Here is a 13,508-nt window from a genome sequence, read left to right on the forward strand (position 1 = left end):
ACTCGAGTGAGTGTAAATAGCTCCAATGAGTAGAAAAATGATTTTCTCCTCTTTTCTACTCTAGGTAATTAAAAGTTAGTTTATTCTATTTTTGCTACATTGAAATGCTACATTAAAATAAAATAAAAATATATTTTTAGACTTTTTTTCCGGTTTCTTTTAACAAAAAGTAATGTGGTAATGCGGACCCCTGCATTACCTCTATGGCCCCTAGGGGCCTGCGGACCCCTGCATTACCTCTATGGCCCCTAGGGGGCTGCGGACCCCTGCATTACCTCTATGGCCCCTAGGGGGCTGCGGACCCCTGCATTACCTCTATGGCCCCTAGGGGGCTGCGGACCCCTGCATTACCTCTATGGCCCCTAGGGGGCTGCGGACCCCTGCATTACCTCTATGGCCCCTAGGGGGCTGCGGACCCCTGCATTACCTCTATGGCCCCTAGGGGGCTGCGGACCCCCTGCATTACCTCTATGGCCCCTAGGGGGCTGCGGACCCCTGCATTACCTCTATGGCCCCTAGGGGGCTGCGGACCCCCTGCATTACCTCTATGGCCCCTAGGGGGCTGCGGACCCCCTGCATTACCTCTATGGCCCCTAGGGGGCTGCGGACCCCTGCATTACCTCTATGGCCCTTAGGGGGCTGCGGACCCCTGCATTACCTCTATGGCCCCTAGGGGCCTGCGGACCCCCTGCATTACCTCTATGGCCCCTAGGGGGCTGCGGACCCCCTGCATTACCTCTATGGCCCCTAGGGGGCTGCGGACCCCTGCATTACCTCTATGGCCCCTAGGGGGCTGCGGACCCCCTGCATTACCTCTATGGCCCCTAGGGGGCTGCGGACCCCTGCATTACCTCTATGGCCCCTAGGGGGCTGCGGACCCCCTGCATTACCTCTATGGCCCCTAGGGGGCTGCGGACCCCCTGCATTACCTCTATGGCCCTTAGGGGGCTGCGGACCCCTGCATTACCTCTATGGCCCCTAGGGGGCTGCGGACCCCTGCATTACCTCTATGGCCCCTAGGGGGCTGCGGACCCCCTGCATTACCTCTATGGCCCCTAGGGGGCTGCGGACCCCTGCATTACCTCTATGGCCCCTAGGGGGCTGCGGACCCCTGCATTACCTCTATGGCCCCTAGGGGGCTGCGGACCCCCTGCATTACCTCTATGGCCCCTAGGGGGCTGCGGACCCCCTGCATTACCTCTATGGCCCCTAGGGGGCTGCGGACCCCTGCATTACCTCTATGGCCCCTAGGGGGCTGCGGACCCCTGCATTACCTCTATGGCCCCTAAGGGGCTGCGGACCCCCTGCATTACCTCTATGGCCCCTAGGGGGCTGCGGACCCCTGCATTACCTCTATGGCCCCTAGGGGGCTGCGGACCCCTTGCATTACCTCTATGGCCCCTAGGGGGCTGCGGACCCCCTGCATTACCTCTATGGCCCCTAGGGGGCTGCGGACCCCTGCATTACCTCTATGGCCCCTAGGGGGCTGCGGACCCCCTGCATTACCTCTATGGCCCCTAGGGGGCTGCGGACCCCTGCATTACCTCTATGGCCCCTAGGGGGCTGCGGACCCCTGCATTACCTCTATGGCCCTTAGGGGGCTGCGGACCCCTGCATTACCTCTATGGCCCTTAGGGGGCTGCGGACCCCTGCATTACCTCTATGGCCCTTAGGGGGCTGCGGACCCCTGCATTACCTCTATGGCCCTTAGGGGGCTGCGGACCCCTGCATTACCTCTATGGCCCTTAGGGGGCTGCGGACCCCTGCATTACCTCTATGGCCCCTAGGGGGCTGCGGACCCCTGCATTACCTCTATGGCCCTTAGGGGGCTGCGGACCCCTGCATTACCTCTATGGCCCTTAGGGGGCTGCGGACCCCTGCATTACCTCTATGGCCCCTAGGGGGCTGCGGACCCCTGCATTACCTCTATGGCCCTTAGGGGGCTGCGGACCCCTGCATTACCTCTATGGCCCTTAGGGGGCTGCGGACCCCCTGCATTACCTCTATGGCCCCTAGGGGGCTGCGGACCCCTGCATTACCTCTATGGCCCCTAGGGGGCTGCGGACCCCTGCATTACCTCTATGGCCCTTAGGGGGCTGCGGACCCCTGCATTACCTCTATGGCCCCTAGGGGGCTGCGGACCCCTGCATTACCTCTATGGCCCCTAGGGGGCTGCGGACCCCTGCATTACCTCTATGGCCCCTAGGGGGCTGCGGACCCCTGCATTACCTCTATGGCCCCTAGGGGGCTGCGGACCCCTGCATTACCTCTATGGCCCCTAGGGGGCTGCGGACCCCTGCATTACCTCTATGGCCCCTAGGGGGCTGCGGACCCCCTGCATTACCTCTATGGCCCCTAGGGGGCTGCGGACCCCTGCATTACCTCTATGGCCCCTAGGGGGCTGCGGACCCCCTGCATTACCTCTATGGCCCCTAGGGGGCTGCGGACCCCCTGCATTACCTCTATGGCCCTTAGGGGGCTGCGGACCCCTGCATTACCTCTATGGCCCCTAGGGGGCTGCGGACCCCTGCATTACCTCTATGGCCCCTAGGGGGCAGCGTACCCCTGCATTACCTCTATGGCCCCTAGGGGGCTGCGGACCCCCTGCATTACCTCTATGGCCCCTAGGGGGCTGCGGACCCCTGCATTACCTCTATGGCCCCTAGGGGGCTGCGGACCCCTGCATTACCTCTATGGCCCCTAGGGGGCTGCGGACCCCCTGCATTACCTCTATGGCCCCTAGGGGGCTGCGGACCCCCTGCATTACCTCTATGGCCCCTAGGGGGCTGCGGACCCCTGCATTACCTCTATGGCCCCTAGGGGGCTGCGGACCCCTGCATTACCTCTATGGCCCCTAGGGGGCTGCGGACCCCCTGCATTACCTCTATGGCCCCTAGGGGGCTGCGGACCCCTGCATTACCTCTATGGCCCCTAGGGGGCTGCGGACCCCTTGCATTACCTCTATGGCCCCTAGGGGGCTGCGGACCCCCTGCATTACCTCTATGGCCCCTAGGGGGCTGCGGACCTTTGCATTACCTCTATGGCCCCTAGGGGGCTGCGGACCCCCTGCATTACCTCTATGGCCCCTAGGGGGCTGCGGACCCCTGCATTACCTCTATGGCCCCTAGGGGGCTGCGGACCCCTGCATTACCTCTATGGCCCTTAGGGGGCTGCGGACCCCTGCATTACCTCTATGGCCCTTAGGGGGCTGCGGACCCCTGCATTACCTCTATGGCCCTTAGGGGGCTGCGGACCCCTGCATTACCTCTATGGCCCTTAGGGGGCTGCGGACCCCTGCATTACCTCTATGGCCCTTAGGGGGCTGCGGACCCCTGCATTACCTCTATGGCCCCTAGGGGGCTGCGGACCCCTGCATTACCTCTATGGCCCTTAGGGGGCTGCGGACCCCTGCATTACCTCTATGGCCCTTAGGGGGCTGCGGACCCCTGCATTACCTCTATGGCCCCTAGGGGGCTGCGGACCCCTGCATTACCTCTATGGCCCTTAGGGGGCTGCGGACCCCTGCATTACCTCTATGGCCCTTAGGGGGCTGCGGACCCCTGCATTACCTCTATGGCCCCTAGGGGGCTGCGGACCCCCTGCATTACCTCTATGGCCCCTAGGGGGCTGCGGACCCCTGCATTACCTCTATGGCCCCTAGGGGGCTGCGGACCCCTGCATTACCTCTATGGCCCTTAGGGGGCTGCGGACCCCTGCATTACCTCTATGGCCCCTAGGGGGCTGCGGACCCCTGCATTACCTCTATGGCCCCTAGGGGGCTGCGGACCCCTGCATTACCTCTATGGCCCCTAGGGGGCTGCGGGCCCCCTGCATTACCTCTATGGCCCTTAGGGGGCTGCGGACCCCTGCATTACCTCTATGGCCCTTAGGGGGCTGCGGACCCCTGCATTACCTCTATGGCCCTTAGGGGGCTGCGGACCCCCTGCATTACCTCTATGGCCCCTAGGGGGCTGCGGACCCCTGCATTACCTCTATGGCCCCTAGGGGGCTGCGGACCCCTGCATTACCTCTATGGCCCTTAGGGGGCTGCGGACCCCTGCATTACCTCTATGGCCCCTAGGGGGCTGCGGACCCCTGCATTACCTCTATGGCCCCTAGGGGGCTGCGGACCCCCTGCATTACCTCTATGGCCCCTAGGGGGCTGCGGACCCCTGCATTACCTCTATGGCCCCTAGGGGGCTGCGGACCCCTGCATTACCTCTATGGCCCCTAGGGGCCTGCGGACCCCCTGCATTACCTCTATGGCCCTTAGGGGGCTGCGGACCCCCTGCATTACCTCTATGGCCCCTAGGGGGCTGCGGACCCTCTGCATTACCTCTATGGCCCCTAGGGGGCTGCGGACCCCTGCATTACCTCTATGGCCCCTAGGGGGCTGCGGACCCCTGCATTACCTCTATGGCCCCTAGGGGGCTGCGGACCCCTGCATTACCTCTATGGCCCTTAGGGGGCTGCGGACCCTCTGCATTACCTCTATGGCCCCTAGGGGGCTGCGGACCCCTGCATTACCTCTATGGCCCCTAGGGGGCTGCGGACCCCCTGCATCCCCTCTATGGCCCTTAGGGGGCTGCGGACCCAGGTTGAATACCCCTGCCATAGACAGCATGTTCGCCTGTTCTGTTCCAAATGGTTTCTGGAAGATTATTGACATGGCTGTATCTACAATGACACCCTATTCCCTATATAGTGCACTAGTTTTGACCAGGGCCCAGGGCTCTGGTCAAAGGTAGCTCACTATTTAGGGAATAGGGTGCTGTTTCAGAGGCAACCATGTTCTGACTGAGATGTGCTGCATAAAGAATGCTGAGAATGACTTAATGAATGCCTGAAAGATAGTGAAGGAACTATGAGAACACTACAACTGTCAGTGTATGAAATGTTGATTTCTGTGTTGTGGTCGCGGCAGCATCAAAACACCAGCTTTTCCCCTGTCCATCCATCGCTGTTTGGATTCTTCTGCTCACTGATCATGTTCATTTTCACATACAAACAGTTACAGTACACTTGGTTGTAACTCGACAGGTCTGAATATTTTTGCCCCTCTTTTAGACAGAAAAAGAAAAGCTGACGTGCAAAGACCGGTTACCAGCGTACATGACCAACATAGTCATGATGCTTTTGATGGTGAGTCCAACACATATTAAGATGTAAGCTGCTCAGAAGTATTTTAGATACTTTTATTCAACTGGATTTTAAAAGTGTAGTTTAAACTATCAGTATAAGATGTACAGTAGCAAGACTTTTGGGTTGTAATTCAGTAGAAAAAACACTTCTCTGTCAATGCCTCAGATTGTTCTCTTGAAATTGAGAAGGCTTCTTAAGAGTGTTACAAATGATTCCTAAACAATTGAAGTGACCTTGAAAAAGGACTCCAACCCAAATAAATCAATGGTGACCTTACCCTTGCTCCCCGTCTCCTCTCTCCGTTCAGATCGGGGTAACGTTTGCCATAGTGTTCGGAGTCATCCTTTACCGGATATCCACCAAGACAGCGCTGCACATGAGCAACAACCCCACCACGCGGTCCAACGTCCGTCTGACGGTCAAAACTACCGCTGCCATCCTCAACCTGGTGGTCATTCTGATCCTAGACGAGGTGTACGGAGCTGTCGCCCGCTGGCTCACTGTCCTCGGTACGTTAGTCTGACAATATAACACACACACACACAGTCTGACAACTTACACACAGACACGGAGCTGTCTCCCGCTGGCTCACTGTCCTCGGTACGTTAGTCTGACAATATAACACACACACAGTCTGACAACTTACACACAGACACGGAGCTGTCGCCCACTGGCTCACTGTCCTCGGTACGTTAGTCTGACAATATAACACACACACAGTCTGACAACTTACACACAGACACGGAGCTGTCGCCCGCTGGCTCACTGTCCTCGGTACGTTAGTCTGACAATATAACACACACACAGTCTGACAACTTACACACAGACACGGAGCTGTCTCCCACTGGCTCACTGTCCTCGGTACGTTAGTCTGACAATATAACACACACACAGTCTGACAACTTACACACAGACACGGAACTGTCTCCCACTGGCTCACTGTCCTCGGTACGTTAGTCTGACAATATAACACACACACACACAGTCTGACAACTTACACACAGACACGGAACTGTCTCCCACTGGCTCACTGTCCTAGGTGCAACAATCTAATTCAATGTGGTAATGTTATAACACTTTTAAAGACGGTTCCTACATGTAGCTATCAGCAAGGCTTTTTGTGTTCCTTTTATCACAGGCCTAGATCAGTCTGACAACTTGTGTGAACAACTCCTAGTGCAACAGCAGCCAAAGACCCATTACAGGTTTTTTTTCAATTGCTAACAAGCATCGGTCAATATTGAAGCCACTTTTTCCAAACTCTTCACACAGTCTGCATTACCAACATGCATCTTGGCCAAACAGTTAATCTCACCTCCAAAACTCACTCAAACCACTTCATACATGTCTCAAAATAAGCTTGTTTCGACCATAACACTAGCAACAATTCTCACTCAGAAAGCATACAGTGTCACTCATAACACATTCACCTAAAAAACACATTACATAAATTGAATTGCTGCATTACATAAATGATGAACTTTTCTTTGAAGTTTGAAAGATTTCGCATAAATCAGTATTTCATTATAGAATAAGAATAACACCTTTTCACTTTATTGACTGTACTAAAGTATATGTAACAAGAATGAATCAGAAATGCAGCAATTTGCTTCAATAGCCTTTATTTTTTCTATATCTTTGCATAGAGTCATTTACTTGTGAAAAATAAAGTTGAAACAAAAAACTAATTATAATTACAACAACAGCATGAATAGTATAATCACTCATACTGTACAGTACTGTGAGGGTTCTAGTTCTCTCTCTCGCCTACATTTGGCCCCAAGTTCTCATCAATATCACATCTTATGTCTTCTCTGGCGATGCATCTTGGAAAGTATCTTCTGGAATGTCTAATCCAACCCTGGAAGTCTTCAGGATAAGTGTCTGCACACCCCGCATTCATGGCCTCCAGTAAGGACATCTGGTCATGTGGATGGTGGTCATAAACCTTCCACCTCCACGCAGAGAAAAACTCCTCTATGGGGTTTAGGAAGGGGGAGTATGGAGGAAGGAATAGTACTGACATCCTGGGATGTGTAGTAAACCAGTCTGTGACTGCAGCAGAGTGGGGTTGAATCAGAGCCAGGTTGAATCCAGTTTCCTCCACAAAGATGAATGTATATGCAGTTTGCCTTGCTTCCATCTCCGTTACTCTAAAATACAGTAAATCCACAGTTTTACAGTACTTGACATTATGCATAGCTGTGTATGTACCCTGTTTGGTTATTGAACAGACATCTTACCTGGACATATTGATATCGGAGTTCTTTCTCACGTTCACCGTTTCTCAAAGGGTACAACTGCTTCATCGTTATTTTATGTTTCTCTGGGACTCTGGCAACTGTCGTTGTGCTGACCGTATTCACATTCCCACAAGTGATATTGTCTGCCAGCACTCTGTCCCGAATTTCCCACAGTTGTATTACATTGTGGCCAATTACCATGTCAACAATGGCAATTTCCTGCCATCTGATAATATTCTGCCTCTTCCTCCTGTGGGAGGCAACCTTTGGATCCTACTGAAAAACACAAAACAATCAATATATTTCAAAATGTCAGTACATGTAACAATGTGAACGTACTGTATTGTACTGTAATATGTAGTTCAATTATCATTGAAGGATGCACATCTCACCTGTTGTTTTGACTGAAAATTCATACTACTATTAATGCAGATTTGGTTGCACCCTTAAACCGGCCTCTCTCAAAGAGAGACCATGGTTTACAACATGGTCAATAATGGTGTCCCTTATCTCATCAGAGACCACCGCTCTTGGTCTTCCTCTCCGTTGTCCTCCATACATTCTCCCGCTCCCTGCCACTCTTCTTTCCCCACCAACCTGTCTTCTTTGATCCATGTTTCCAAACTAAATCATTCCGAAGCCGTCCTCTTTGGTCTGTTTGGTAACGAAACTAAAAACAGGACACTTGGGTAGACTTTCAGCTGAAATTGCAATCAGCTGTGTTTGGAATGATGAAATATTCTGCAGAGATTTTCTGTTTCAATCTGGTTACAGAAGAAATGCACAGCATTTTCCATCATTCTGTTTTGAATGTGTTTTTAACAGTTTTGGAAACAGTGTGTTGCATTTGAAAACATGCTGCAAATATATAGTTTAGCAGGTGGTGGAGTATGAATGAGAGGCCATGGATTTCAGAAAATGTGGTCATTGAATGCATTTTGTGTGAAAGCAATGAAAAATGATTCACAGTTTGGTTCACATACACTTCTGTTTTGCTGACTGTGTGAAGAGTTTTGACAATGTGACTTCAGTTTTGACCAATGCATGTTAGCAATTGAAAAAAACTAAGTGCATCTTGCATTGACAGTGTGCCAACTTCCCTATTATCTGTAAGTTACCACAAGCAAGGCTTTCTGGGTTACAATGTGCCAATGTACTGTCTCATCGTGCTACCTACCTTTCAAACTGAAAATATCTCCAAAATTGATTTCCTTCTATAACTGGTGTACTAAATGCAGTGTAACTTTCTAACACTCCCCTTGCTGTTGTAGGGATTCCACTATTCTCTTTCAAGTCAACTCTCAAGCAGCAAACGGCCTTATAAGTTATTTAATAACATATGACACATCTACTGTCTGTTTTCTCAGAGGTTCCAAAGACAGACAAGAGCTTTGAGGAGAGATTGATATTCAAAACATTCATCCTGAAGTTTGTGAATGCCTTTACCCCCATCATATACATAGCATTTTTCAGAGGCAGGTGAGTCCCCACAGTCTTAGTCTTTATCTACTGATCTGTATGAACTTGTTATGTTATGCTATGCTATGCTATGTTATGTTATGCTATTATGTTATGTTATGCTATGTTAGATTATATCTTGTTAATATGCTATGTTATGCTGTGTTATGCTATGTTATGTTATTTTATGTTGTGTTATGCTATGTTATTTTATTTTGTGTTATGCTATGTTATGTTAAATTATATTATGTTAATATGTTATGTTATGTTATGTTATGCTATGTTATGATATGCCATGTTATGTTATGCTGTGTTATGTTATGCTATGTTAATCACACAATCTATGTCAGTGAGATGTAGTAGAGGTGTCCTTGGGTATTGCCTCTCCTAACCCTTCATTTTCTTCCTGTGCTCCTACAGGCTTGTTGGTCGACCTGGAAGTTATCTTTATGTGTTTGAGTCGTATCGAATGGAAGAGGTAAACAAACCGTTCGAAGACTCTGCATCATGAACAGTCATTTGGATATGTATTCAATATTAGTCATCTGACAGTAAAGGAAGAAAAATAATAATTAATTATTTGTAATTTTATAAATATTCAATTTTCATTCATTTCATCACATTGCCTATTGAACACAATCTTTATAAATGTTGAAGTGCAGATGGCTATGAATTAAACACTGTTAGTTAACCTAGAAACATACATTAGGAGTTCACATATTCAAAATAAATCTGTATTCAAGTCCTGCAATTCAAACAAACACAGAAAAACAACCTGTGCACTACGGTGAACTTTTAAAGAAGTTGTCCCTCTTGAGCCGATGACCAACGTTTACAGTGAACTTGGATCTCTGTGAACGTCAGGGAAATTGCCTTTAAAAGTCTATTGCTGTGAGGAAGTCTGGGTTGGATTAAATCCCATCCTTAGTATGTGTATTTTGACCATGTTAGTCTGTCTATAATGGACGTGTGCTTCAGGACAGAAGGCCTTTAACTGGGTTTTCCCCGGCAGTGTGCTCATGGAGGATGTCTGATGGAGTTGTGTATTCAGCTCAGTATCACCATGTTGGGAAAGCAACTCATCCAGAACAATTTATTTGAGATTGGCATTCCGTGAGTACACACACGCACGAGCGTGCACACACATGCACGCACACACACAAAAACACACACACACACACACACACACACACACACACACACACACACACACACACACACACACACACACACACACACACACACACACACACACACACACACACACACACACACACACACACACACACACAAGTATGCACACACCAATAGTGTCTGTATATCAAGGATTCACATCAGCCTGTAACATCCACAGACCAATACTTCTCTGTGGTTCTTATGCCTGTCCGACTGTGCCATTGTTTCTGACTATCTCCCTGCGCCTATAGGAAGCTGAAGAAGCTGATAAGGTACATCAAGTCCAAGAGAAGGTCCTTCCAGGAAGAGGAGAGAGAGAAGAAGTTACAGCGTTATGAGACGGACCACTTCCTAGAGCCCTTCGCAGGCCTCACGCCAGAGTACATGGAGATGAGTGAGTCTGTTTGTCTGTCTGTTTGTGTGTGTGTGTCTGTTAGTCTGTGTGTCTGTGTGTCTGTGTGTGTGTGTGTGTGTCTGTGTCTGTTTGTCTCTGTGTCTGTGTGTGTGTCCGTTTGTCTGTGTGTGTGTGTGTGTGTGTGTGTCTGTGTCTGTTTGTCTCTGTGTCTGTGTGTGTGTGTGTCCGTTTGTCTGTGTGTGTGTGTGTGTGTCCATTTGTGTGTGTGTGTGTGTGTGTGTGTGTGTGTGTGTGTGTGTGTGTGTGTGTGTGTGTGTGTGTGTGTGTGTGTGTGTGTGTGTGTGTGTGTGTGTGTGTGCGTGGTGAACCGTTTGACACTGCTACGGCTCCCTGCGAGACCTTTGGTATACAGCCTCCCCCAATCAGTCAGACTGACCCTTCTCTCAATAGAATGTGATCTTCAACTATGTCACTGTCCAAAAGTCAATATCATGGAAACCTTCATCTGGATATGCATGTCCAGTCCACGTTGTCCAGTTGATCTTAAAAGCATCTTTCTCTGCTTTGTATGTTCAGCTTACACCTTGGTTTGACAGCGAGGTAGCAACAGCATTTATTTTCATCTTGCACTTTCCTATCAACATATGTGGTGATGGTTGCCTGACTTGCCTCTAGGTGTGAGTAAAACAACCTGTCTGTTGCTATACAGTGACCAGCCCCATGTTTTTAGTATGGCAGCTATTTCACACTACATGCCTCTGCCATGGTGTCTCCAATGGGCATTGTTCAGATTTTAATTAAAAAAATATATATATTTCACCTTTATTTAACGAGGTAGGCTAGTTGAGAACAAGTTCTCATTTACAACTGCGACCTGGCCAAGATAAAGCAAAGCAGTTCGACACATACAACAACACAGAGTTACACATGGAATAAACAAACATACAGTCAATAATACAGTAGAAAAAATATATATAGCTGTCTGCCACCACTGTGACATATATGATTTTTCATACATGCGCTTCCTTGTTCCCCGCACTCAGAAGTTTCATGTTGAATTGTATCACGTACTAGTAGTCGGAAAATATCACTGTGATGCTTTGAGATATTATATAACCATAAAGGTGGAAACATGTAAAGCTGGTTCACCACTGTTGTGATACCATGTAACTATACATGACAACATCTGAGTTTTGTTAGCACAAGTCGGTCCACCTTCGTTCAAAGACACGTGTCATAACAGATGTCTGTCGTTTCGTTTCGAGGTCAACAGAGTATTATGGTTGTGTCCCGATTCTCCACCCATCTCCAAAAAGAGTGTGTACTTGGACTTGCGCACTAACCCTCATGGATTTCATAATTAGACGGGTTACTCACGCATATCTGCTTGTCCGGGACAAGAAAGAAAATGGTCCGACAAGAAGAATATAGATTTGCGTTGTCCGGATGGTCAAGTAAAGAAAATCACACAAAAATCACAATATCAAACAATTAGTCTGATCACAATTAGATCAGAGTGGCCCCTGGATGTGATGTGTTGCTGTTCTGTATTGCACTGACAGGCAGGGCGGTCTTTCAATCCTCCCCGGTTGATACGCTATTGACATCAAAGAGCAGACCCGCATGTAGCCGCATGTGCACATGTGCTGATATTACTGGCTAATCATTGAGTTATTTGCACAGTTATAGCACATATTTGGTCAGCAAATAGGCTTTGTACTGTCATGAAAAGCCTGGAAAATGCACGCAGTGCGCATCAATGTGTGCCAGAGGAGCGGAACTATCAAATAATAACAACAGACTAACTAGATAGCCGATTCAAACCACATTGTGTACCCTGACTAGTTATCTCGCTAGTTAACTATTTAGCTATTATCATGTCTTAATGTAATTGTCATGTCCGATATCCTAAAAACTTTCCACTGACACGCAGTTGATGAATGGGTGCGTTATTAATAAACCAAAGCTTACTCCAGTGTAAAGTTGTCTCTCCAGCGCAGTAAATCTGACACTGTTAGAAAGCTGGGATTCCCCTCTATTCAACATTGGTCGTGTCAGTCTGAAATATATTCTTATAATAGCCTAATTGAGAAATATCTCCCATGCTGTCAATAGATCTCCCCTGAAACCTGAATATATTGCAAGGTTATAGACATGTCTTAGTTAGTTACCTTTTGCTTTGAAGTAGCCTACCCTGATTCATTGAAAAATACAATTATTTTATTAAGGCATAAAAAGTATTTGGTTGTAATTGTAACATTTCTATATTTTAAAGTCTATGAAGAGTGGCTAACCATCTGCCAAGAGAGCCTTCAAGAGGCAGTGTTGTATTTTGAGAAAGGCTTGAATATGCAAAGAAACAAATAGGCAGAGAGTAGAGTACATTTTTTGACTGATTCTCTGTAGTAACAGGGCTAATAATGATAATAATTACTTTAATTTAGTGTTTTCTTGCATCATACAATTTATAGCTAATTCACCTTTTTGGCCCATAGTGTTAAGTCACTTCTTTTTTTGTGACTTGAGCTTTCGGACAAGTAAAAAATCTGTTCCAGTGGCTAAAAAAGTTTGTGTCAAGCCTTGCCTCTTGCACACTACCTTACACACAGCCTTTGTCAACAGAAAGTGGCAAAGCAGAAGTTATGGAATCAATAAGGACTGTGGTCCCCACTGAATAAACTCAGGGATCATTTCTGTTGGCCAGAGAACCAATGAGACGCTGTAATGAACAAAACAAACAGCCTTGTACATGTTGTTATGGAGATCTTAAATCTTTAGACGTAACCCTTACGAAAGAACCACATGATCACAATTTCACATGTACAACCTCTTGGTTCACAGCATTCCAGTCTTCCTGCTACATCACCGTGTGTGTGTCAATGACTGATTTCACCTGTATTCCTACACTTTGCACTTCAAAGTAAATCTTAGCTTTGTATAATACACTCAAGAAAAACAATGTTTTTTATCATCGTGATTCGGGAGTAACACTTAAACAGAATGATATGTCCCACCAACATTTGTCAAATATACAGAAAACCCTAAAATTGTGGAAAAATGGAAATTAAATCAATTATGAGAGAATTGTCAGATTAAAAAAGCAGTGCAGATGAGACTCTTTTTCTAAGTGCAGA

The 13,508-nt window shown here is 48.4% G+C and overlaps 1 protein-coding gene across 1 annotated transcript in view; it reads left to right on the plus strand.

Moving 5' to 3' along the window:
- The window catches only part of LOC120065956 (anoctamin-1-like), an 84,982-nt gene that overhangs the window by 59,003 nt on the left and 12,471 nt on the right, over nt 1-13,508 (plus strand). Inside the window, exons 11-16 of the mRNA XM_039016998.1 lie at nt 5,068-5,142; nt 5,450-5,651; nt 8,753-8,864; nt 9,264-9,321; nt 9,856-9,956; nt 10,271-10,413. Of these exons, the coding sequence (XP_038872926.1) occupies nt 5,068-5,142; nt 5,450-5,651; nt 8,753-8,864; nt 9,264-9,321; nt 9,856-9,956; nt 10,271-10,413 (691 nt within the window). The remainder of the gene's footprint in view (nt 1-5,067; nt 5,143-5,449; nt 5,652-8,752; nt 8,865-9,263; nt 9,322-9,855; nt 9,957-10,270; nt 10,414-13,508) is intronic.

Source organism: Salvelinus namaycush, chromosome 21, assembly GCF_016432855.1.
Source record: "Salvelinus namaycush isolate Seneca chromosome 21, SaNama_1.0, whole genome shotgun sequence".
Classification (NCBI taxonomy): Eukaryota; Metazoa; Chordata; class Actinopteri; order Salmoniformes; family Salmonidae; genus Salvelinus; species Salvelinus namaycush.